The sequence below is a fragment of the Podarcis bocagei genome, assembly GCF_964188305.1.
Source record: "Podarcis bocagei genome assembly, chromosome: 13".
Lineage (NCBI taxonomy): Eukaryota > Metazoa > Chordata > Lepidosauria > Squamata > Lacertidae > Podarcis > Podarcis bocagei.
Genome location: NC_138138.1, coordinates 38,598,657 through 38,625,865, shown reverse-complemented (window position 1 = coordinate 38,625,865; position 27,209 = coordinate 38,598,657). Strand labels below are relative to the sequence as shown.

The following is a 27,209-nucleotide window of genomic DNA, read 5'->3' as shown; positions in this document are numbered from 1 at the left end:
GGGGTGGGGGGGTGGGGACTCGCCCCACCCCTCTTCTCCTCCTGTCCCAGCCACGAGTCCCTCGCCTCGCCGTTTTCCCGTGATCAGACCAGAGCATCTTCTCCCAGCCTCGGCTGCTGCAACGTGCGTGCCCACCTACCTACCTTCAGGCTTCCTTCCAGACGTGCACTCTCCACCCCGCTCTGGAAGTAAGTCGCTTCTTCAGGAAAGTCAAGTCTTGGGTGCTGGAGGGAGGGAGGGAGGCGCGCTGCTGCGCTTTGGGCGAAGGGGTTCGAGCCAGAATTCCTGGGTTCTCTGTAGGAGAAAGGGAAGGATACAGTGAAGAGAGAGAGAGAGTCGGGGAGGCGAAAGGAGGTTCCAGAGGGTTAAAACTAGGAGGGGGGGGGAATCAGGGAACCCGCCCGGACTCCTGGTTCATTAGGAAAGTCCGTGGGAAGTTAAACCCAAGAAGCGCTGGGAGCCAGGATATTGTGGGGAGTGGGTGGATGGGAGCTTACTGGATTTCCCGAGGAATGGTGTGTATTCCAGCTTCTGCCAACTTGGGAAAAGGGCGTGACCGCCGTGAGATTTCCTTAGGATGCTGCTCTGTTTATGAACTTTTTGTGCATCACCATTTTTGGGGCACCACACCATGCCAATAACACCTCTCCCTCTTGATATTTTTTTTTTAAGTGATCCACTTACTGTTTGTCGAAACAAACAAACAAAAATTCCTTCCAGTAGCACCTTAGAGACCAGCCAAGTTTGTTCTGGTATAAGCTTTCATGTGCATGCACACTTCTTCAGATACACTGAAACAGAAGTCACCAGACCCTTCTATATAGTGTTTGGTTAGTTTTGAGGGGTAGGTGTGGCCGACTTGGAACTTGGGATTTGATTGATACCTCTGATTCCACTTCCTCATTCCCTTAAAAATAGTAGCAATAATAGAAACAATGGAATGCCTTGTGAACCTAATTTTGGCAGGGGCAAAATTTGGCAGGGGCAAAATTTGGCAGGGCATGTTGGCCTGGGTGTGTTCTGGAAGGTGTGACTATCGGTAAGAACAACAACAAGACTTTTAAGGTGCCACAGGGCTCTGACAGTGAAACGCAATTCGCAGCAGAAACACTTCAGGGGCAAAATAAAATAAACCATTAAAGGAAGAAGCCTGGCAAATAAATATACTCAAGTCCATGCAGAAGGGGAGGGTCAGTACCTTTAGTGGGGGATTTGCCATGCTCCTTCTGGGGTAGTTTGTCCACCTTTGTTGCCAGAAGGCTTTTAGTCTATTATTAGCAAGGGAAGAAACCAAAGAGAACCACGGTTGTCTCTCTGGAACGCATGCAGGAAATTATCCCTGAGAGGTTGCAATCCTGAATACTCAAAAGCAAACCCCATTGGTCGCAGTGGGGCTTGTTTCTGCACAAACTGTATCAGATACGTCTCTATAATTCCCAGGTTTGTCCATGGGGTGCGGCCACAATGGGAGTGTTTGCATTTCTCAAGATGGAAGTCATGTTTCACAGCGTCTGTGTGCTGCATGTCATGCATGATGCGTACAGCAGGATGGCTGATTTCCCTCGATTGATAGCTTGTGCCATTTTTGGGGGAATACATGTGTGGTGTGCATTTGTGACAGTACTGCGTGCTTTGCAGTGTGAGAAAGCGTGCCTCGGAGTATGCAATGCATTTTTGTAAAGGAGACTTCACAAAAGCCTGCAGGCTGTTTTAATGCACAGTGACTTTTCTAGCCAATGGATGCTGTTGCTAGCTACTTGTGGCACGGACTGAAGACCTGTAGCTCCACTTACACGCTTTAGTGCAAAAGAAAAACGCCTGGACTGACAGATTTTGGAACTAACTTTTTAAAATATTAACCTTTGGTTTTCTTCCATTCTCCTCCAGTTGCATGGAAAGATTCCTTTTTCAAATCCGGTGTCTTGATTTGCTGATCAATAAATTATCATGTTTGGAAAGTTATAGGATGAAATGTCCAGAACGTCTCATGGCTTTTAGTACTTAAAAAGGAGAGGTTCCCAGAGAGCCTTATTTATTCAAACCTTGAATCACCCCCCATCCCATACCCTCTTGATGTCTTTCACCTCATGAGATGCCTTGTCCAGAGAATCCCAAACTCCCAACCTTGTCTTCCCATTATACTCTCATCCTGCTCATGGGATTTGAGTTTTTCTGGACAATCTGGTCCTGAAGACCTAGCTCTTTATTGTCCTTGGGTGGCACCTCTCCTACAGCTCGACCATTTCCCAGCCTCCTTATCTGAAGTGGGCAGGAGTGTGTGTGTGTGGGGGGGGTCTGTCCTTCTGCCACATGTTTAGTTCCCTACCTTGGGCATTTCCTCCTTGTATGCTCAAGGTTTCTAGCTAAGAGTTAGCTAATACTTTCTTGATAATGATCTGTGTCACTTACTGGAACCGCAGAGCCATTTCTTCAGAGAGCCTTTTTAGTAGCATTAAAGAGCTGTGAGAGGTTACATCATGCTTCATTGCATATAGATAATGGATCATGTGAAGTTTTGCCTTAAATTGGGGGTGGGGAGCCTCAGGCATAAGGGTGAAATGTGGCCCTCAAGCATGGCCATAGCCAGGGGGAGCAGCTGCCCCCTGAATCAAGTAAATCAATAAAAATACTTAACTAACTGAGGTTCTGCCCTCCCTCCAACATAAATTCTGACCACGCCCATGCCCTCAAGTCTTCTCAGTCTGGTCCTCAAGGCTCTCTTGAGGCCACACCTTTCTCCTCAGGCTACACTCCACACCAGTCCTCCTCAAATGCTTTTTTGCCTGTCTTGAGATGTATTCTTGAGGCGCACTAGTCCCTTTTACTTGCTTGGACGGGGAAGCTGGAAATGTCCTGCTTTGCATGCCTGGAATGTAGCCTAGTTTTCACATCCCTGAGTATCACATCCCTTTTTCTGACCACACCCATCACTGGGATGTGGCCCCAGGGAGCCTCTCCTTGCAACAGTGAGGCCCTCGGCTGAGAGAGGCTCCTCAACCCCGCTTGAAAACAGCCCTTCTTTCATGGGTTTTGAGGGCAGCCTTAAGTAACCTGCTGCCCTCTCAGCTGCCTCACATTTGCCAAATGGAGATTATAATCCGGTTCTTGTTCTTGGAAGAGCCTTCCACAGCACTGCTGAGGTGCTTTAGTATTTTTAGCTGCATAAATCAGCTGATGGGGGGACTCAGTGTGTGATGGGCATGAGCTGCCTATGCCCACTCTTTGAGCACGGCTGCCAGTGACATGCAACCCCCAGAAACATTGCAAGAAGGCGATGCAGCCTTCAGCATAAAAAAAAGGTTAGCCACTCCCTGTTGTCCATGCAATGATAATGTAAAGAGCTCTGGGCTCTCTTCCCTCTTTAAAGCCTTGAAAGCTGTAGTGGTGGATTTTGATAATGCTCTTGGAATAATTTGGGATTGTATAGTCGCTCAGTTCATATGCACGGGGGAATAATATGGAATCTACTTTTTCAGGTTGAAGGTAGGGAGTAACATCTTAGGCTGCTGCTTTGGAGGGGGAAAATGGTCCTCTGCACACAGGAAACCAGCCTGCTAGGGTTAAACTCTCCACGAGGCACTAGTTTTCTAAATGCAAGGAATGCAGGGATGCGTGTGGCAGTCGCAGGTCCTTCCTTGCAGCCTGAAGTGGCACTGTCCAAGAAAGGTCCCCACCAGTGGCGTAGCGTGGGTTGTCAGCACCCGGGGCAAGGCAAGTAATTTGCGCCCCCTAACCCGTGGATTTGCGCCCCCTAACCTTAACCCCCAGATGTTGCGCCCGGTGCGGCTGGCCCCCCCTGCACCCCCCACGCTACGCCACTGGTCCCCACCCCCCTTGATTCTGCTCTTATGTATAAACTGGACCTGTGCATTACTGCTGGAAAACCGGGCAGGAAAGCGTCACAGAAACTGGTTCTCTCTCTTATATCCCTGGCCCCCACTTTGGTCTCTTCCCCCAAATAACTGACATAGCTGCATGGGCAGGCTGATTAGATTTTACTGGGCAACCCTACTTTTGTGGCACGACTTGCACAACTGCTTTGATTACCCCTTTGCCCAATCAGTGACCCAAATGCGAAGAGGGTAGGTAGCTCAGAAGAGGTTCTTGCGACATGCCAGGCAAGGTTTGAAACGCCTTTTTATTGTCGCCTCTCTCCTTCCACAGCTGCTTCCCTTCTCTTTCTGCCATTCCTCCCTTCCACCTCTTCGCCCACCCAAACCAGCATCTTGGCTAAAGGGACTCTGGCCTCCAAAACACAAACAAGGAAAGGAAGTTGTAGCTGCTGATGGAGGCGGGGTGGTGGTAGTGGGGGGAACTGTCCTCCGCTTCTGAAAGGGAGGGAAGGGAATTGTGATTTTTTGAGAGATGGCCCAGAAGGAAGACAGAGGAGATGGCTGTGAGCCCAGCCAGAGCATTCCCCCCTCCCTTCCAGCTGGGAAGCAGCGCATGATTGAAACCAAATGTCCAACTTTGGGTAAAGCGGGATTTTCTCCTGGCCTTATATGGATAACAGTGCAAATGGCTCCCACCCCCCACCTCCAGGCAAATATCTCTGGCTGCTGGCCTTGCCTGGGCCCTTGCAGGAAATCCAGATGGGGAAGTGTCTTCCCCTGATGAAAGGCCAAGAGCAGTTCAGCCTTTGTCAGACAGACACACAGAGAGAGAATGTGGCTCCCAACGCCTCTAACCTAATTTTAACCCAGCTGAGATGCTTTTCCAGACCCTCCTCCCCTAGGAATTCCCATCTGCTCTCGCCCAGTTGTTTGGAAGTCACAGTTAGGACTGACCACTTTTTGCGTTGCCAAAAAAGAGGAAATGAAAAATAATGCATCGCTAGAAATGGGATAAAAGGAAATGGTGCAGGTTTGCATAAGATTTGCATATACAGTGCTACCTCGGGTTACATACACTTCAGGTTACAGACGCTTCAGGTTACAGACTCCGCTAACCCAGAAATAGTACCTCCGGTTAAGAATTTTGCTCCAGGAGGAGAACAGAAATCGTGCAGCAGCGACGCGGCGGCAGCGGGAGGCCTCATTAGCTAAAGTGGTGCTTCAGGTTAAGAACAGTTTCAGGTTAAGAACGGACCTCCGGAATGAATTACAGTGGTGCCTCGCAAGACGAAAATAATCCGTTCCACGATTCTCTTCGTCTAGCGGTTTTTTCGTCTTGCGAAGCAACCCTATTAGCGGCTTAGCGGATTAGCACTATTAGCGGTTTCGCGGCTATTAAAGGCTTAGCGGCTAAAAGGCTATTAGCGGCTTAGCGGCTTAGAAAAAGGGGGAGGAGCGAAAAAAATCGCAAGACTCGCAAGATGTTTTCGTCTTACGAAGCAAGCCCATAGGGAAATTCGTCTTGCGAAGCGCATCAAAAAACGGAAAACCCTTTCGTCTAGCGGGTTTTTCGTCTTGCGAGGCATTCGTCTTGTGGGGCACCACTTTAAGTACTTAACCCAAGGTACCACTGTATTGACTATTTACTGATTTGTACATCTTGTTACAAAACATTGATATCCCAGCTTTCCTCCTAGGAGCTTAAGGTGGTGTGCACGGTTTATCTCCCCCCACTTTCCAATTGCATCCTCCCCACAACCCTGTGAGGTAGGCTGGTCTGAGAGATGTCTTGCCCTAGTGGGAAACACTGTGGCCAGGTTGAGCTCCTCTGTGTCCTGTTCAGTCTGCTGTCCAGATGCTCACTGTTGATTTTTTTTTAAGAAATGAATTTTTACATTGCATTTATTTATTTATTGCATTTCATTTATTCTATTTTTATACATCTTTATTTCTTTCTTTATCTTTAAACCAGACAGAGAGGACGTCTTCTGTAAAGCAGGATACCTGGTTATGCCTGCATAACACTGCTCTTAGTGGTTAAGGACCACGTGGGATGCCCTCAGTGGCGAAGGCTGGATTAGCCACACACCCCACACCTTTTTGATGCTAATTTATTATTTGTTTATGTATATTATTTATTTATGCTCATTTATTTTAAAACATTTATATGCCACCCTTTGCCATGGTAGATTTCAGGATGATGTGCAAAATCTAAAAGCTGAGCAATTCAATAATAATGAAAACAGGCGAAAGAGCAGGAAGCCAGGGGAGAAAACCTCAAAAGGGACTAATGCTAACATTTCAAATGCCTGGGTACATAATAATCTTTCTGCCTGGCGCCTAAAGGATACTGGTGTTGATGCCAGGCTACTTTATAGCCTTTTTTCTTCTTCCAAGGGAGAAGGAAAAGAAATTCTTATCCCTTAAAACATATCCCTATGGTAACGTTCTGTGTGTTTTGTTCCCATTTCACTAAGCTTATGTTTGATCCCTAAAATTTAGGAAGAACTTCTCCTAAGTCCTTTGTAGCTAGACTTAACTGAAACAGGCTGAGGTACCAAGTGAGATACCTGTATGCTTAGCCCCACGAGAGACGAGGGGAGACTACAGAATCCTCCTTCCTTTGCATTGCAGTCATGATCCAAATTATCTTCATATCCTGTGGCTGCATTAGCTATTTTTCAGACAAACTCAGGAGATGCAACCTTGGCTCTCCCCATCGTCTTGTTTTGTCTTCAGGAGAACTTAACATTGAAGTAGTTTAAAAATAAATAAGAGTTATCTCGCTCTCTAACAACATGTCTGTGGTCTATAAAGATTCTGGGTTTTGTTTTTTTAAAAAAATACATCGCCCCACTTTTCATTTTTATAATTCAAGTACAGTTTGCCATGCTTTCACATCAGCATGTACTTTTTTCAAGAGACATGCAAAGATTTATACACATCTGTTGTGAGTGTTTTTGTATGCCATTTTACCCAAACAGGCTTTTTTTTGCATATTGTTTTCATAGATATAAGCAATTTCTGTACATTTTTCTCTAGTGTAATCTTTGTACGCTTTCCTTTTTATATGGTTATTTTTGGAACGGCGTTGCAAAATTAAGAGAAACATGAATTTCGAAAGATAGCTGTGCTCTGGTTTGTATATTTGTTTGGAGGAAGTGTGAATTCAGTGAAGCAAATGTATCCCCCCCATGCAAAAGTAAAACCACACACACACACACACCTTGCTCTCCAGTATCTGACCATTTTTCCAAAATTGTTTTGGGGGACTTGAAAATGCAGTGGTTTTAAACCTGTCCTTCCTCTGAGAGAGTTCAGGATTAGGCATGTGGTCATTCCCCCCCCCCCTTTATCCTTCACAACAACCCTGTGAGGTAGGTTAGACTGCAGGACTATGACTTGCCAAGTGTTACTTTAGTGTACTTCTTGGATGAGTGAGGATTTTAAGCTGGGTCTCACTGATCTTAGGCCAGCATTTTAACTGTGGCACCACACCAGTCGTCTAAAGGGCAGTGCTGTTGGCGCAATGGGTTCTGGAGTAGTCTTGGGACCCCCAACAAACGCATTGCTGAAGGCAAGCCCCTCTCCTAATAGCCCACCATCACTAAGGGAGATTAGAAAGTCAGTTGAAAGCCAGATGGTGGGAAAGGCATGCTCTTTAACCATGCTGATTGGGAGTAGGAGAACAGGATGATTAAAACTCTTACATTATTTTGAGGGTGTATGCTTGAATTCCTGCCTGGGGAAGTGTCTTAAGTCAGTGGTAGAGCATCTCCTTTGCAGGTAGGAGGGTTCCAGGTTGAATCCCTTGCATCTCCAGGTAGGACTAGAAGAACCCTGAAGAGCCTCTGCCAGTCAGTGGAATATTCAGTCAGTGGAATATTCAGCCAGATGGACCCAAAGAAGGCAGCTTTGTATGCTGCCCATTTCTATTTTTTTTTTTATAAAATTTTTATTGGTTTTACAAAATTTTAGAAAACAGACAAACACTTAAAAAGACAAACATACATGTATAATTTCATAGCGTATTTTCATCAACCTCTTTTCTAGGACTTCCCCATACCCCCCCTTTCTGCATCCCAATGTCCATAATTTTATAGCAACTCCCAATTGTTACTTTCCAAGCTCTGTCATCTTAGTCATCTCTATATTCTGACCTTATATCACTGTATCCCTTTGTTTCTGAAAACCCCAACACTTTAACATTCGTTGAGTTTATAATAGTCCTTAAGATAACTTTTGAATTTTCTCCATTCTTCTTCCGCCGTCTCTTTTCCTTGGTCGCGGATTCTGCCTGTCATCTCGGCCAATGTCATATAGTCCATCACTTTCATCTGCCATTCTTCCAGAGTGGGCAAATTCGGTGTCTTCCAATACTTCGCGATGAGTATTCTTGCTGCTGTAGTAGCATACATAAAGAAAGTTCTATCCCTCTTTGGCACCAATTGGCCGACAATGCCCAGGAGAAAGGCCTCTGGTTTTTTGGAAAAAGTACATTTAAGTACCTTTTTGATTTCATTATAGATCATTTCCCAGAAAGCCTTAATCTTCGGGCATGTCCACCAAAGGTGGTAGAAGGTACCTTCAGTCTCTTTACATTTCCAACATTTGTTATCGGGCAGATGATAAATTTTTGCCAGCTTGACTGGGGTCATGTACCACCTGTATACCATTTTCATAATATTTTCCTTTAAAGCATTACACGCCGTAAATTTGGTACCGGTGTTCCATAACCATTCCCAGTCATCTGACATGATGTTATGACCAACATCTTGTGCCCACTTAATCATAGCTGATTTGACTGTTTCATCCTGTGTATTCCATTTCAGCAACAAATTATACATTCTAGATAAATTCTTAGTACTGGGTTCTAACAATTCAGTTTCTAATTTTGATTTTTCCATCTGGAAGCCAATTTTCCTATCCTGTTTGAAAAATTCCATTATTTGATGGTATTGAAACCAATTTTGTATCTTGTGCTTCAGTTTCTCGTAACTTTGCAATTTGAGCTTATCTCCATCTTGTTCCAAGATTTCCCAATACTTCGGCCATCCGACCTCCATATTGAGTTTCTTCACTGCCTTGGCCTCCACTGGTGAGACCCATCTAGGGGTTTTGTTTTCCAAGAGATTTTTGTATCTTGTCCAAACATTAAACAATGCTTTTCTAACAATGTGATTCTTAAAGGCACTATTGACTTTATCATACCATAAATATGCATGCCAACCAAAAGCATTATTGAAACCTTCCAGATCTAAGATGTCTGTATTTTCGAGGAGCATCCATTCTTTCAGCCAGCAAAATGCTGCTGCCTCATAGTACAATTTCAAGTCCGGCAGGGCAAAACCCCCTCTTTCTTTAGCATCTGTCAGTATTTTAAATTTGATTCTGGGCTTTTTGCCCTGCCAGACAAATTTCGAGATATCTTTCTGCCACCTCTTAAAACATTCCATCTTATCCAGAATCTGCAAGGTCTGGAACAAAAATAACATTCTAGGCAATACATTCATTTTAATCACAGCAATTCGGCCTAACATCGACAATTTCAAATTTGACCATATTTCTAGATCTTTTTTAATTTCTGACCAACATTTTTCATAATTGTCTTTATACAAATTCACATTTTTAGATGTCAAATAGACCCCTAGGTATTTGACCTTCTTAACCAGTGTCAACCCTGTCTCCTCTTGAAACTTCTCCTTTTCTGTATCTGTTAAATTTTTTCCTAAGACTTTGGTTTTTTGTTTATTCAACTTAAATCCAGCCACCTGGCCGAACAGTTGGATTATTTCTAAAACCCTTTTCGTACTAGTGATTGGCTCTTGCAAAGTCAATACTAGGTCATCTGCAAACGCTCTTAACTTGTAATGTTTAGCTCCGACCTGCACTCCTTTGACCTGCTGGTCTTCCCTTATCATATTCAGCAACACCTCCAGGACTGAAATAAAAAGTAATGGGGAAATTGGGCACCCCTGTCGTGTTCCTTTTTCTATCTTAAGTTCCTCCGTCACTACATTATTTACAATCAATTTTGCTTTTTGTTCGGAGTATATTGCAGCCATACCATTCTCAAAACCTTGACCTACCCCCATCCCATGAAGATTCTTTATCATAAAACTCCAAGAAATATTGTCAAAGGCTTTCTCCGCGTCCACAAAAATCAATACTGCTTTAGTGTTTATGTTCACCTCTAGCTTTTCCAAAATGTCTATCACATTCCTTACATTGTCTGCTAGGTGTCTTTTAGGGAGAAAGCCTGCTTGATCCCTATGAATCTTCTCCATCAACACTTTTTTAAATCTTTTTGCCAAAATGTCTGCAAAAATTTTGTAATCCACATTAAGTAATGATATTGGGCGGTAGTTCTTCAGTTGAGTCTTTTCAGTCTCTGTCTTTGGTATGAGTGAAATATATGCTTCTTTCCACGATTCAGGTGTCTTTTTTCCCTCAAGGATCTCATTACAGACTTCTTTTAGTGGTTGAATCAACCATTCCTTCAGTGACTTGTAGTATCTTGAAGTCAATCCATCTGGTCCTGGAGATTTGCCCAGTTGCATATTCTGAATGGCAGCCTCTATCTCTTGTTCTGTTATTCTCTGGTTCAGATCAATCTTACTTTGATGAGAGATTTTTTGTAGTCCATATTTATCAAGGAATTTGTCTATATCTTCTTCATTTTGCGGGCCTTGAGTATAAAGTTTTTTAAAATAACTCAAGAAGCAATTTCTAATTTCATTGGGTTTGGATATATTCTTTCCATCCACTTCTAGGCTTGTAACTGTATTTAGTTTCTGCCTTTTCTTCAGTTGCCATGCCAGAAGTTTGCCACATTTATTTGCTGATTCAAATGTCTTTTGCTTCATCTGCTTTATCTTCCATTCAATCTCTAGGTTCATCAATTCCATATATTGTGTTTGATATAACTTGATCTCTCTTAAAATCTCCTGGGACTTTGGTTTTGTTCTTAATTTTTTCTCTCCTTCCTTTATCTTTTCCAAAATCTTTTCTTTTTTCTCATTTTGTTTTTTCCTCTTTATTGAGTTTTGTTGAATCAAAAAGCCTCGCATCACCGCTTTGCTTGCGTCCCAGATCACTCTTTTCTCGACGTCAGTCCTCAAATTTATTTCAAAATAGTCTTTTAAAGTTTTTTGGGCCTTCATAAGGATCTCACTGTCTCGAAAGAGGGTGTCATTCATTCTCCATCTAAATTGACCAGTTGTTGCAAGTTTCATTTCCATCTTCACGGCGTTATGGTCGGAGCAAGTTTTTGGGCAGATTTCTACCTTCTTAATCTTTGGAGCCATGCCACTAGTAATCCAGATTTGGTCAATTCTGGTCCAGGTCATCATTGCTTGGGAGAAAAAGGTTCCCTCTCTCTCCAGAGGGTTCCTTGTTCTCCATATATCTATCAAATCCATATTTTCAGTCATTTCAAAGAAAGTCTTAGGAAGTCTCCCTTCCTTACTAATTGCTAATCTTTGTGCCTTGTCCATATTAGTGGAGACCACGCCGTTCATGTCTCCCATAATTATCATATTGTAATCCAGATAGTCCGTCAAGGTTTCATGAAGCCTCTTAAAGAAGTCAGATTTGCCTTCATTTGGTGCATAAATTCCAACAACTAAAAGTTTTTCTCCTTGTACTTGTATCTCCACAGCCAAATATCTCCCTTGTTCATCTTTGAATATCATTTTTGGAGCCCATTTCTCTTTCACATATATTACGACTCCTCTTTTCTTAACTTTGTCTGAAGAAATAAATTCTTGTCCTAATCTTTTATTTGAAAGTAGTCTCCTGTGGGCTCTAGTTATGTGAGTTTCTTGTAGGCATATCAAATCCAGTTGTTCTCTGTTCAAGATATGAAATACTTGTCTTCTCTTCAAAGGCCCATTGAGCCCATTACAATTCCAGCTAAGGAATTGCAGAGCCATCTTGTTATTTTCCTGGAGCTCCTCCAACAGCTCCGAGTTGTTGCTCTTCTTCTGATGGTGGTGGTTTTTGTCCAAACGAAAGACTCAGAATATCTAGTGCTCTCCTCTGTTCTGCCAGTACGTCCACAGTCCCCTTCTGCAGGTCCTCCTGATATCTTGCCAGAAATTTGTCCTTATCTTGAATTGTCTTTATTTTCACCTTCTTTCCCTTGTAGTCAAATGACAGTCCTTGTGGGAATTCCCACCTGAAGCGGATAGTGTTTTTCTTTAACAGAAGGGCCAAGTCCTTATAAAAGTTTCTTAAATCCAAAATGTATTTTGGTATGTCTTTGAAGATCTGTATAGCTGAGTTTCCAATTTGCAGGGCCTTTTCAAAGTGCAGTCCTAATATTTTGTCTCTTTCCTCCTTAGATCTAAATGTAATCAAACAATCTCTTGGGGTCTTTCTTTCCTGCTTTTTGCCCAATCTAAAAGCTGTTGTAATTTTAAATTCGTCTTCCTCGAGATCCCAACAGTCAACAAACTCCCGTGTCAGATATTCCGCAAGGTTGTCTCTTTCGTTCTCTGGAATTAATCTTAATTTCAAATTTCTCTCTTTTCTCTGTAATTCCCACAAGGCCAGAGTTGCATCGTGCTCGTAGACCTTCTTAGCAATCGGCTCTAGTTTCTCTTGTGTGTCTCCAGCAACAGCTTTAGCGTCTTCGGCAATTTTACGCGTAGTAGCATTTTCCTCTACAAGTTTATTTATAGACTCTGTATTCTGGTTTAATCTTAGTGATATTTCTGATAATTTTTGTGTATTTTCTGAAGTCTGTTTTGTCAGGGACTCCAAAGATTGATTAATTTTAAGCAGGGCTTCTGTCACAGCATCCATAGGAGCAGCTGTCCCTTTTTCCTGTCCTGTTGTTCCTGCTGGTCCAGCAGTTATGCCTGAAATTGAACCTCTTTTCTTTGTATGTTGCTGCTGCAGCTGTTGTTGATGTTGTTGCTTGGTTTTGGCCCTTGTAATTATCTCTTCTTGTGAGCCACTCATATCAAAGTCAAGGTCGTTTCCCACGAGAGCTGTTCCCTGTTGGAAAATTCCACAGTCCTGTGTCTTCCCAAACTTTACTTTACTTTACCCTCTAGAGGGAGCAAGTCAAAATGGCCAAAGAGCAAAATGTCCAGATACAGAAGACAAAGGAGTATATCCAAAGATGTAAAACACGGCTAAAATAAATATAACTTGAGGCTTATAGCTACCAACTGCTACAGTCACCCAATTTACACTGTTTCTTCTTATAATGTACTGTAGCCAAACACAATTTAAACTTTGTATCACAGTGTCACTTTTGCAGGAGAAAGTCAGATCAGTGTCCTATTATCCTGAAAGGCAGACCGCTTCGTACATTAATAAATGAGACAGCAGAGGGTTTTTGCTTCAAATGGATCATGCAGTTAATTCAGTCTCTTTCACCTCCCCTCTTCTCTGCTGGCTAGAGGGGAGATCCAAGGTCCAAATGTCCGGTTTGATTAAATAAAAAGTAAGTTTCAACGGATGCAGGTTTAAAGTTCCGTTGCTTTCGCTTTCATGCAGTCGAGGGGAGGCAGACTTCCTTGAATTTAATCTCCCCGCTTTTAGCCCAATTTTCAAATTTTAAAAAGTCCCGAATATTTTTCAGCTCTTACTCACGGGGAATCAGTCCAAATTTTCTTTTCAGGAAGGAATCGGCGCTCTCCGCTTATGGCGACGCGGCTTCACTTCGCAGGCTGGGTAGCGACTCTCAGCACCGCGCTCACTCCCGATGTCGATCCGTAGCCTTTAAAAAGGCTCTTTCACGGTACCGGGGGGCGCAAAGGTGCCCACCGAGTCTCCTTGTTCTCAGGCTTCAGCGCCTGAGATTTTAGGGGTCCCCCGCTCGCCGTAGCGGGTAAGACCCGAACTTGCGAAGCAGTCCTTCTCCGGAGCTTGGAGATAGGACCGCCATTAAGCGCTGGCACCGACCGGAAGTCAAATCTGTATGCTGCCCATTTCTAAGTCCCCTCATTGGCAGCTTTTAACTGGATTTGGGGCAGCGGCAGCGGCAGAGGAATCCTTCAACCTTTTCCCCACATTTGCTTTTATGTTGGCCCTAACTGCTGCCGGTTTTGGTAGTTTTAAAGGTCTAAGTATTTTGTTACACCTTTTTTATGGACTCTTTGCTAGCCGCCTTGGAAGGGTTAGTACCCTAAAAGACAAATACTGTACACCCAATTAATAAATTTGAGGTGGCTTCTGGGTAGACCAGTGTATGTATATGAGAGTGAGAGTGAGAGGGGCTTAGCTAAGTGGCTGTGCCCAGCCTCTGCAAGCCTCGCCATGCCTGTGCACTGCTGACCCCTGTTGCGATTGCTGCTAACTTTCAAACACGCCAGCAGAATTGGCACAGACAGCACAATGATGGAAACGATAAGACCGTGCAGCAAGAGCGACTACCTCTTTGAGGTGCTTCCTGTTGCACTTTCTGTGGTGATGCTCCGGATGTGAGAGGGCACGCCTTTTGGTAGTCCCCTTGCACTCTTCCCCCACATCTGCTTCCTCATTGTTCATGCATTGCTAAACAGTTTTGTTGTCCTGGTAACAGCCATGCTGATAAACCCCCCAGCATTATTTTATACCACAAGCGTTTCCTACCTCAACCTTATTGAGGTCACTTCTTTCTTGCTGTAGGCGAGTGATGGTTCTGAGGCTTGCAATATCAGGCATCTGATACCGATCTGGATTCTCTGAAGTCAGCTCAGATATCTCTTTCGAACATTGGTGGGTCACAATTTGTGTCTGGCATCATATATCCAGCTGCCATTGTTTATTTTGATAGACTCTAGGCACCTATTTTAAAGATGTTAATCTCTCATTAATATTTATTCCATGGCAAGAGCAAAACTGTTGCTCTCTGCTTTGTGGGGGTGACCTTGGTTTCTATCATGAGAGAGGGGCAGTAACACTGTTGGGAACATACATGTCACAGATTGGGTAACAGGACGAGACGGGTATGTATCCTTACCCCAAGGAGCTCAGGAATGGTGCACGTGGTCCTCTTGCCAGATTTTTTATTTTTATTAGACCATTGTGGGCCCAAATTTACTCAGTGAGTGGGGATTTGAACCTGAGTCTCCCCGGACCTAGTCTGACACTCTAACCACTATACCACACTGGCTTTCCAAGAGACAACAACATTGAAGGCAGAGATGGCCCTCCAGATGTTGTAGGGATCCAGACAGGGATGGAAGTGATGGGAGCCATACCCAGCAACATCTGGAGGGCCACAGGTTCCCCAACCCTGAACTAACGTGAATCAGTGAGTGTAATGAGATACTTTCCAGATCATCACCCTGACTACTGGGCCATGAACTGCTCCATTGTAATCTTGCATTGTGTGTTTTGCATTCTTTCCCCTAGATCTTTGCACGATGCCGGTAACCCGCTCAAAGTCCGTGGGCAACACCTCTGCCTTGACCTCTCAGCTGGGCATTGTCCGTCTGCTGGAGGTCCTCTTCACGTGTGTCACCTTCAGCCTGGTGGTCCACATCGACAAGTGGCATAGTCGCAATGGCGACTGGTGCATGTTCTCGTGGTGCGCTTCCTTTGCCATCACTATTGTCATCTTGGTGGTGGAGTTTGCCGGCCTCCAGCACCGCATGCCAGTTTCCTGGAAGAACTTCCCCATCACATTTGCCATGTATGCCACCCTGATGTGCCTCTCGGCTTCCATCATCTACCCAGTCACCTACATTCAGAACCAAAATCCCTCCCGCAGTGAACGTCCGTACCTCATTTCTGCCACTGTGTTCTCATGCCTCTCCTTCTTGGCATACTCCACAGAGGTGGGCATAACCAAAGCCAAACCAGGAGAAGTCACTGGCTACATGGCCACCGTCCCTGGGCTGCTCAAGGTGGTGGAGACCTTTATTGCCTGCATCATCTTCGTCTTCATCAGCGATCCGGTTTCCTACGATAGACCAGAAGGTCTCCAGTGGTGCATGGCTGTCTACTGCATCTGTTTCATCCTCTCGCTGTTGGTCATCATCCTCTGCATTGGCGAATGCACTGGCTGGCTGCCGTGTCCGTTCAACAAGTTCCTCAGTGGCTATACACTCTTGGCTGTGCTCATGTACGCGACAGCCACCATCATCTGGCCCATCTATAAGTTCGACAGCAAGCATGGTGGCAGTTCGTCTCGACCCCGTTATTGCAGCTCAACCACAATGTGTGACTGGGACAAGCTTGTTGCTATAGCTGTCCTGACAGCCATCAATCTCCTGGTGTACGTGGCTGACCTGGTGTATTCCGCACGGCTGATATTCATCCAAGGGTAGAGAACAACGAGAGTCAGGACAGAGAAGGTCAAGAAGGAGGGAGGATGTAAAGAGATGGGGAAGGGGAGCAGAAGGGGAAAGCAAAGGCATCTTTTTAAGCATTGACTTCCCATCTTTTTCCATGCTCTCACCCTCTTCTTTTTTGCTTTTTTCTCTTCCACTCTTTTCTTCCATTTTTCTTTCTTTCCATTAATCTTTTCACATTTTTACATTCCTCCTTCCCAGTTAACCTTTTTTGGTTTTGCCTTGTGCTTGTCACATGTTGCATGCTCAATCTTTTCTCGTCCCCCTCCCCGCTGTTTGCACAAGTGTGTCTGTTCAAAAACTCACACGCTTCACGTTTCCCATGCTCATTCTGCCCCCTTCATTCCCTGCCCTTTGCACAAGCATCGTTTCCTTTTTGCATGCTTGCCCTTTGCCACTCCCTGTACATTTGCAAGGCGTGGCTAGCTAAGAGCTCCAATATTCAGGGTTTTGAGGGTGGTTCTGTTTGTTTTCTAATGGTGGTACTGGAGGTGCACATCCCTGTGAGGGGGGGAATTGCACTGGGGGCATTATCCTTGATTGAAGGAGATTGCCAGAATATTCCCATGTTGATCCCCGGCCAGATGTTTTTATATGAACACAAGACCTTCCTGCATTCTTCTTGCACAGTTCATAGACACCTCTTTCTTTCCCATTGCATGCATGCTCCTTCACCAGCCACGAAATCTTCCACCTTCATGACTGCTCTCTGTCCAGGCTGCCAGCTTGCATTTCTGATGGTTGCATGGGTGTGTGTGCGTCTTTGTAGGGAGAGAGGACCATGGCTTACTCAAATGTGTATAACCAGCATCTTCTTTTCAAAGGGCAAGGGGATCCTGGTTCGGGGCTCAGAGGGCATTAAAAGTGCCGGAGCCTTGAGAGAACAGACCTCTCTGCTTGCAGACAGGAAGGGTTGAGAGAGCTCTCCTTTAATTAACATATTTGCCTGGCAGTTTAAAAAAAGAAAAGTTTTTGATGAGCCTTAAAGGCATTGTCTCACTTTGCAAAATGTCACTTGGGGGCTGTTGGCTGCTAATGAACACAGATGCCTGAAAGGTAGTTGAGATGTGCTTGTAGAGGTCTCTGAAACAAAGGGGCAATTTGCTGCATGTGGCTTATGTCAGAACGCACAGGAGCTGCACAGAAGCAGGGCTGCCTGGCTAGTTCTCCAAAAGTTGCCTCTGCCACCTCCATGGAGAGTTTATTCTATGGTTTATTCTTATTGATGTCTGGGGAGTAAAGACTCATCCTGCTTGGTGAGAGATTAAAGGCAACGTGCTTGCTTCTGGTTGATGGCTTTCGGTGACAGAAAGGCACACTGTTCTCAAAAGTGCTCGTGTGTGAGCTGTTGACCATCGCAGTGCCTTGAATCTCTAAAGGGGACTTCACTCCTCTGCATTCAGAAGTAGCCTCTAGTTGCCTTTAGCAAAATAAGCAGTATTTTCTTGGAGTTTGAAAGCAAAATGACTATTTGGGGGGCTTAAAGCCAACAATTTGCTATCCTGAAAAACAGCATCTATGCTGTAAAAGCGCCTTTAATTATTCACCTAAGGATTAAAAATCCTTGCCTGTGATGTTCTTAAAAGCAAAACATTACACTTAGGGCAATATTGTTCCTGAAAAATAAGCTTGCTTAATTATTATTTTTTACACTTCTTTGAAAACTGCCTTCTGTTGAGTGCCTAATAATCTGCTTTAAGTGTTCTTGCTGAGAAAAAAATAGCAAGATATTCTTATGGGGGGGTGGATAGAAAAATTGAACATACATGTTCAGTGGAGTGTTAAATATGTTATTTTGCCTCTGTTTTGGTTGCTGAACCAGTATTTAAAAAGAGAATATATACCAGGGGACACATTCTGCAGCCTAAAAAGACAACAACGTTCTCTTCCCTTCTGCTCAGCACTAGAGTTTAGTTTCATGTACTTAAAAGAAATGAATTTACAATATTATTTTCATAATTTGCCTTTTTTATACTTATAGATGTCATATAGCATAGAGACAGAAATATAGGCTCTCCCTGCTCCATTTTCACCCTAACTGCGGTGCTCTTGTTTGTGAATGTGTGGGTTTTTTTTTTAAAAAAATGCAAGTAAATATATGTGTATAAAATAAAGGAGCAATGATATAATAAACAGTGGTGATTCCTCTTTCTTTTGTGTCTGCAAAGAAGCTCACAATACATTCAGACATTTAGAGTTGGAGCAACTGGGGTGGGTCTGTCTTCAGAGTTATATGGTGAAGCCTGTGTTGTTAGAGTGTTTGAACAGGCACCTTGGAGACCAGGGTTCAAATCCTCCCTTGGCCATGAAGCTCAATGGGAGACCATGGACCAGTCACTCCCTCTCAGCCGAATCCACCTCACAGGATTGCCTTACATGGTTCTCCTCCCCTTTTCAACTTCACAACAACTCTGTGAGGCAGGCTAAGCTAAGAGATTTCATCTGGTATGGATTTTCCTAAACCCACTCCACCTTTACAAACATTGGCTCCCAGTACATTTCTGAGCACAATTCAAAGTGTTGGTGCTCACCTTTAAAGCCCTAAACGGCCTCGGCCCAGTATACCCAAAGGAGCATCTCCACCCCCACCCCATCGTTCAGCCCGGACACTGAGGTCCAGCTCCGAGGGCCTTCTGGCAGTTCCCTGCCTGTGAGAAGTGAGGTTACAGGGAACCAAGCAGAGGGCTTTCCCATCAGATGTCAAGGAAATAAACTATCTGACTTTTAGAAGACATCTGAGGGCAGCCCTGTTTAGGGAAGTTTTTAATGACACATGTTTTAATGTATTTTTAATCTTTTGTTGGAAACCACCCAGAGTCCCTGGGGAAACCCAGCCAGATGGGTGGGGTATAAATAAATTATTATTATTATGACCAGCTACACTTACCTGCCGAAATGTCCTCTTCTATAGGAGCCGTTTCATCTTTTGCATTTCGTTGCTCTTAGCGTGGGGTCCTCAAGCGGACACCCACCAGCATCATGGCACTCTCAGATGCCCTTCTGCTCTCTTAAATTTTCTTAATTGAGTTTATTTTATTTTTTACATGGGTTGCTTGCTTGCTTGAGTGGGTTGCCTGTTGTTGGGGGGTGGGAGTTGTGCCTGCTTGTTATTTTTTATTTTTTGGTCTCCGTTTATTTGGGGTGTGTGTGTGTGTGTATTTGTGTGTTTTGCTTGTCATGGGTGGATTCTGAGAAGTGGGTATTTTGTGGTGCTCACCGCAGTTTCCAAATATGCTTTTTGGACACAAAACAAAACAGGTTGGGGCTCCTGCTCTGAGCAGAGTGATCTTCTGTCATTCTGCACCTGCAGTTACGTGAAGGAGCAGTGCTGGCATCTGGTAATGCTTGGACAGAATACAGGCCTACTTTGGGCCTTACCCTACCCACCCACCCTGGCCTGGCACTCTGCACCACAACAGGTGACTAGATCTGAGCAACCTTCCAGTTTCCCACAATTCCCCAGACCTAGCATTGCTAAGGCATTGTGGGGAATTAAATAAATGTCCCAGTACTGCAGGAAGTGCTGCCACTGTAGCCAGATAAATCTGCCAGGAACTACTGACAAAGAAGGAGCCCATCAGAGGACTCTGCCTGGAAATGCTCTGTGTGTGTGTGTGTGTGTGTGTGTGTGTGTGTGTGTGTGTGAGAGAGAGAGAGAGAGAGAGAGAGAGAGAGAGGCAGGCCAGGCTCTGAAAGTTACAGAGAAGGGGAATTTAGGTGAGTACATCTCAGTCCTTCAGCCTAGTAACATGGCAGGGTCCACCTGTCAAGCATTCTTTCTGGAATACGCTTTGCACATTCAATAGAAACAAGGGGTAAAGCAAGGGGGTGGGGAACCTGTAGCCTGACAGATGTTGATGGACTACGACTCCCACCATGCTGCCTTCCCAAAGCTGGCTAAGTGAGGCACCGGTCTTTGGGAAGGAGGCGCAAGGCTCCAGCAGGGTCCTACAGTACCTCCGATCTCCTCCCCAAAGCTGGCAAAGTGCTATTCAGGTTTTGGGAAGGAGGCAGGAGGACTCTAGGAACCCGTCAGGGCCCTCACACCTCTCTCGCAAAGCCCAGCGCCTCGCTTACCCAGTTCCAGGAAGGTAGCACAAGGAGTGCTGGTGGTGGGGCATCAAATGTTTCCGAGGGCCACCAAAAAATCTTTAACGTGCGGACCCCAGGCCCTGATCCAGAGGGCAACAGTTTCCTCATCTCCTGGGAAATCTGCCTGCTTGTGGGTTTCCAACACACACCTGCGTGTCCACTGTGAGGACAAGATGTTGGACTGGATAGGCCATTGGCCTGATCCTGCAAGTCTCTTCTGCGCTAAGCTACTTTAGCCTGTGGGCAGGGGTGGAATTGCATGCTTGAATGTGACTTCTTTTCATCGAGAAACCCCCTCCGGTCTCTGATTCTCTGTTTTCCAGTAGGTGTGGAGTTCTGCCCCCAACTTGGGAGACTATTCAAACTTGCAACCTTGGGCCTGAATCAGAAAGTGGTATGGTCCATACACAGCTTTACCACTTGATTCTGGTGATGGTATGAACAGGACTTACAAACATGCTTCCCTTGTTTAGGGGACAGGACAGCAGTTTTCTTCTATGCTGGGTCACAGTCTGGCTGGCTAACCTTGTGAGCAGAGCAGGGTGGAGGGAAAAGGAACAATCTTGCTTGCAGTGGGAAGCGAAAAGCCTCTGGAGCTTGAGGTTAGCACTGAGTTGGGAGAGAGAGAAGGAGGAGAGCACAATGTCACCCGATGGAAATTCTCACTCACTCACTGAGGAGTTTCCGCTTTGGAAAGCTGACTGAACACAGCTGTTGTTCACTGGATGTGCTGGGAGCATGGACAGAGTTAGCTGAGTGGCGGTGAAGAAAGGTACTGGCACGGTGGGCGTGTAGTTAATTGTGCAAAACCACTTTCACACATCTGGATCAAACTGTGCCTGTCCAATGTGCGGTCCTGCCTGGACTGCCTGTGTAACCCAGCCAGACACTGGAGGAAAACCCCAATTTTGGTGACCCTGGGCCAAAACTGCACACGCACACTCTCCTCTCCTCAGTACTAGGTCCGAGAGCCTTGTATGGGGCTGCCCACAACTTGGAGGCAGCTTTGTTGAGCAAGGAGGGATCTCTGGGTTAATGTTTCAATTCCAGGCGAATTGAAGGAGGCACTGGTGCGCCTGCTCTTAAAGAAAACATCATTAGATCCTTTAGATCTATCCAATTACAGCCCAGTTTCAAATCTTCCGTTTCTGGGTAAGGTGATTGAGAGAGTGGTTGCTGAACAGCTTGGTGGGTTTCTGGATGAAACATCGGCTCTGGATCCACTCCAATCTGGCTTCCGCTCTGGACATGGGACCGAGACGGCTTTGGTTGCCCTAACAGATGATTTCCATAGGCAACTGGATCGAGGCGGGTTGGGGCTGCTGATTCTTTTAGACCTGTTAGCAGCCTTCGACATGGTCGATCACGAACTTCTGAACCACCGCCTCGCCAACGTGAGGATCCAGGGCACAGTCCTTCAGTTTCTCTCTGGTCAGAGACAGAGGGTGGCACTTGGGGGGGAACTGTGGTCGCGCCACTCCTTGTTGTGTGGAGTGCCACAGGGTGCGATACTCTCCCGGATGCTTTTCAACATCTTTATGCACACCCTCGCCCAGCTTGTCCAGAGTTTTGGTTTGGGTTGCCATAAGTATGCTGATGACACCCAACTCTATCTGTTGATGGGTGGCCATCCTAACTCGGCCCCAGACACACTGATCAGATGTTTGGAAGCTGTGGCTGAATGGTTATGTGCTTTGGTCCTTTGGCTGGGTCGGGATGATATGGGATTGGGGGGGGGCAACTCCCATCCCTTGCGGGGGTGCAATTAGTGCCAGCACCGTCCATTAAGAGTTTGGGTGTAATCTTCGACACCTCCCTTTCCATGGAGGTGCAGATTGCAGGTATAACAAAGGCGACATTTTTTCTCTCCACCAAGCTAAGCAGTTGGCTCCTTACCTCTCTCGCCCTGACCTAGCCACTGTGATCCATGCAACGGTCACCTCCAGACTGGATTAATGTAACTCACTCTACGTGGGGCTGCCCTTGAGACTGACCCAGAAACTCCAGCGGGTGCAGAATGCCGCAGCGAGACTCCTTACAGAGTCCTCGCTGCGGGATCACATTCACCCGGTGCTATACCAGCTGCACTGGCTCCCGGTGGAGTACAGGATCAGGTTTAAGGTGCTGGTTTTAACCTTTAAAGCCCTATACGGCCTAGGAACCTCATACCTATGGGACCGCCTCTCCTCGTATGTCCCACAGAGGACCTTACGGTCTTCAGACAAAAACATCTTGGAGGTCCCGGGCCACAGGGAGGTTAGGCTGGCCTCAACCAGAGCCTGGGCTTTTTTAGCTGTGGCCCTGATCTGGTGGAACGCTCTGTCACAAGAGACTAGGGTCCTGCGGGACTTGACATCTTTCCGCAGGGCTTGCAAGACAGAGCTGTTCCACCAGGCCTTTGGCCAAGGCACAGTCTGACCCCCCTGCTTTGGTAATCCTCACAGAACTCTAGCCCAATGGTTGCCATTAATTTGATTTTGAATTGATTTTAGAATGAATTGATTTTAGAATGCTGTGTTACTTTTATTGTTGTTAGCCGCTATGATTATTATGTCCGCCTCCGCCTCCCCCGAGGACTGTGCAAAGGATTCCTGCGGCTGCAGCTGCTTCCACTCCAGTGGCAAGTTCTGGCTGTGCCTCAGCCTTGGGATGAGGTCATCGTAATATGTGTGTGTGTGTTTTGTGTGTATATCTGGCAGGAATGTGTTTTCCCAATAGTGTGGCTTGCCTTGAAGCTAAATCCACGCCCAGGCTGAGAGCAGGATCCAGGTCTATGGGTGTGGGTGAGGGAGAGGGAGACTCCTCATCGCTCCCATTGTGGAATAATACATAAGGAGTCTTCTATGTTTAGTCCTCGAACTCCGGCTGGCTGGGTGTGTCCAGCAGCTATTATTAGGCATTACCTCCCATTCACCATTTCCAGCTCATTCTCGATACTTATTTAGAATATTTATAGACTGCCATTAAGAAAAAACCCCCAAAACAAACATTTTTTTAAGCAGAGTAAAATTGGGCAAAAACAAAAAAAAGCGCCCTCCTGAAACAGCTTAAGGTTTTCCCTAGAGTAGGGGTGTCTAATGTGTTTCAGCAGGAGGGCAGCATTCCCTGTCTTCATTAAGCATATTTAGGCGCCAGGCAAAAACATTCCTCTAATCCCAGGCCTTTGGCTAATTAAACAATCTATGGCCCCTTTAATGGGGAGATGGAGGCAGTGTTTTCCTTTTTTTAATATAGAAAAAAAGGTGAAGGTACAGTGGTACCTCGGGATAAGTACTTAATTTGTTTCGGAGGTCCGTATTTAACCTGAAACTATTCTTAACCTGAAGCACCAGTTTAACTATTGGGACCTCCTGCTGCCCCCGCACCGCCAAATCACGATTTCTGTTCTCATCCTGAAGCAAAGTTCTTAACCAGAAGCACTATTTCTGGGTTAGCGGAGTCTGTAACCTGAAGCGTATCTATCCTGAAGCGTATGTAACCCGAGGTACCACTGTACTTGCCATGAAGTTGCTACAGTAAGCGCCACACTTTTAACATGGGGGGGGGCATGGCCGCAGCCAGGATTTTTATTAGGCGGGACATGCCTTTTATTGGGGGGGGGGGGTTGGAACCTCAGTTTGCTATGTATTTTTATTGATTGGGGGGCAGCTGCCCCTCCCTGGCTACGCCCATGGGGGTGCTGGTACTGTGTACCCTTGAGTACCCCCAGGGGGGAAAAGCACTGGTTGGGGATACTGTTTTTGCTCATTACTATGGAATGTACAGGGGACGCAGGTGGCGCTGTGGGTTAAACCACAGAGCCTAGGACTTGCCAATCAGAAGGTCGGCGGTTCGAATCCCCGCGACAGGGTGAGCTCCTGTTGCTCGGTCTCTGCTCCTGCCAACCTAGCAGTTCGAAAGCACGTCAAAGTGCAAGTAGATAAGAGGTACCGCTCCGGCGGGAAGGTAAACGGCGTTTCCATGAGCTGCTCTGGTTCGCCAGAAGCGGATTAGTCATGCTGGCCACATGACCCAGAAGCTGTATGCCGGCTCCCTCGGCCAGTAAAGCGAGATGAGCACACAACCCCAGAGTTGTCTGCGACTGGACCTAATGGTCAGGGGTCCCTTTACCTTTACCTATGGTATGTATAGGGCGAGTCTTCTAAAAGAGGCCCGGTGGAACATGTGTACTTTGTATCCACGGGGTCTCTTTTAAAGGACTCACCCTGTATTTTTGTGTTTTTATGTTGTAAACCACCCTGTGATCCTTGGATGAAGGGAGGTGTAAAAATCAAACAAATAAACAAAACCTGAAACCCCCTGAGGGGCACATGCCAGCAATGGCCATGGCCAAAGCCCACCCCACCCTCCCCTCTCTCTCACCAGAGCAGTTATACACATACAGATTTTGTTATTAGGCAGCTGGGGCTGATGGGAAAACTAGTTCAAAATGTCTGGAGGGCACCCAATTAGGGAAGGCCATTGCCTTTTGGCCTAGTGGCTTTTGAGAGCCCACATGCATCTTTCCAGCTAAAAGTCAGAAACAGAATGCTGGTCTAGAGAGTTCTTTGGTGCATCTAGACTACAGTTGCATGGACACCATACATTTTTTAAAGTACACACATAGCCCCAGAATCCTGTGAACTGTAGCATACTATAATTCACAGCACCCTTAACAAACTTGCTGGGTTTGTTTTGGGTGGGGGAAATGTGCTTTAAATGTATGGCTGTGTACTAGACATTCTATGTGGGTGTAATCCTGCCCATTTTGGGGTGACCCCGCCCCCTTCTGTTTCAGCCCGCCCACCTCTGGCATGCAGACCTTGAAAGAGTAGCCATGAGGGAAGGAGGCCCTTGGGGTGAATAGTGTCCCTGCCACCTTCAGATCTAGAGCCAACCATTAATTTTATGAGCTGATCACTAACTTTCAGCCTGGCCTACGTCATAGAGTTATGAAAGAGGTGGTGAGAAGAGAACCAAATCTTTTGCCCCGAGTTTGTCCTTCAAGGAAGGGCAGGAGAAAAATGGTACTTTAGATTTGAATAATGTTTTGACCTAGAACAACTCTTATTTTTTTTTATTTTTTGGGGGGTAACCTTTAAACCTAGCTCTCCTCCTGAAGCAAACCAGCATCTCCACCTTTGGCTTTGCTAAATTAAGGGCTTGCAAGACAGTGTTCCTCAACATTTTTGAGGACGAGCCAGTTCTCATGCACAGACTTGTTTTCATGCCAAAGAGATTTTGACTTCCCAAATTCCATTAACGGAGAAGGGGAGGATTCAGGAACATGGGCACAGCCTCAAATTGTGTGGTCCAGTTTGCACCTGTGATCTATGGCAGGAATGGGGAACCTTTGGTCTCTCACTTGTTCCTGAACTACAGCTCCCATCAGCCCTAGCAGGCATGGTCAATGGTCAGGGATGGTGGAAACTGCAGTTTAGTAACAGCTGGAGGGCCAAAGGTCTCTTGCACCTGATGTAGGGCTATACACTTTAATAGATCTAATTTATAGCATTACCTACAGGTTAAAATGTGTCCTTCCACTAAACCAGCGTTTCCAAAACTTGGATCTCCAGCTGTTTTTGGATCACAGTTCCCATCGTCCCTTCTCACTGGTCTTGCTTGCTAGGGATAATGGGAGTTGTAGTCCAGAGACCCAAGTTTGGGAGGCGCTGCACTAAACTGTGGAGCAGGCGGCAAATGCTTTGGGGTAGGGCTAGTTTACTCATGGTCTCTGGGCTGAGCCTTACTCCCATGTCTCCAACTCAGAAGGAGACAAGAAGGAGATGAGCTGATGCAATAGGGACGAGGTGGCAATTTGGAAGAGAGCGTGTGTGTACATACTTCCAGTGAGTCCTTAGCTCTCGTCTAAAAAGTGACCCATCACCAAAACCAGTTGCTAACCAAGGCCTGAGAGCAGGGATAGGCAACTACTACAAGCCTATGAGTTGTATCCAGCATCAAAGTAGTTCTAGCCAACCCATGCAATGGGTGGGGAGTGATGTGACCTGCCAACATTTAAGCAACATGTTGTAACATTTTTGCTTGCAACAGGGAAAAGGCATATAACCGTCCGTCCTTATTTCTCAGGGCAACTCCCAACTCTCTGGACGCAACTCTCTTGTCTTTGGTAATTTACTATCTCTAGTTTTGCCTCCTGGGTACATCTTCCTCAAATGCTTGAGTCAGCCGTGTTCTTGTTCTTCAGGAAGTTTAGGGAATGTGTCCCTGCAGATCTTCTTTGACTCCCGCTGCCGACAGGGTCAGGGGTGCTGGGAGTTATATTTTGCCAGCATCTGCAAGGTTCTTTAGCTAGGTCTATAGATGTTAAAGCCCCTGAGGGCCAAACTTGGTGTGATGTTCCTTGCACAGTGCTCTTGCTTCTTCTCCATATGTCAAATGTTGGCGGGTATGGAGATTATTTATAAAAGAATTTTTTAGGAAGTAGAGAGCCCACAGTATAAGCGTCTCTTTGTGGTTTTGCATGTGATGCCTGAGCATGTGACTCATAGAATCAGAGAACTGTAGAGTTGGAAGGGACACCGAGGATCCTCGTCCAACCCCCTGCAATGCAGGAATCTCAACATACAGTCTCCCATCCAATTTGAAAGCATACTGGACCCTGCTTAGCTTTGCAAATGTGCTGGCTGTTTTATTGCTGTACCACTGTTCTGTACTTCATGATTTCACAATTTTACGGTTTTGTGATGATTTTGTTGAACGTCACCTTATTATTTTTTTTTAATGAGTTGGAGGGTTACAAATATTCTTATAAAATAAAAATATGTGATCTGTAGCTGTGAGGTCCTTTCTGCTAAATTGGGTGAGAGGGAATAGCTTTATAATGGGGTCAGCTTGGGAAACAAAATCCACTTTCCAGCTCCAGAGCAGAGTAAAAAAAAAAAAAAGCACAGTATGCAAACTAGACTAAAATATTTCTCCCTGTTGTCCTGGCTGACTTTCATGGGGCAGCTTTCAAGTACGGTATCTGTCTGATACCTGCAGTGTGAAG

At 45.6% G+C, this 27,209-nt stretch overlaps 1 protein-coding gene across 1 annotated transcript; it reads left to right on the top strand.

Annotated features, from left to right (window-relative positions):
• Window positions 1–18,259, top strand: MYADM (myeloid associated differentiation marker). Its single transcript, XM_081167151.1, has 2 exons — window positions 1–188; window positions 15,186–18,259. The coding sequence occupies exon 2, from the start codon at window positions 15,197–15,199 to the stop codon at window positions 16,100–16,102; it is 906 nt and encodes a 301-aa protein (XP_081023277.1). The 5' UTR covers window positions 1–188; window positions 15,186–15,196; the 3' UTR covers window positions 16,103–18,259.
• The last annotated feature ends 8,950 nt before the right edge of the window (window positions 18,260–27,209 follow it).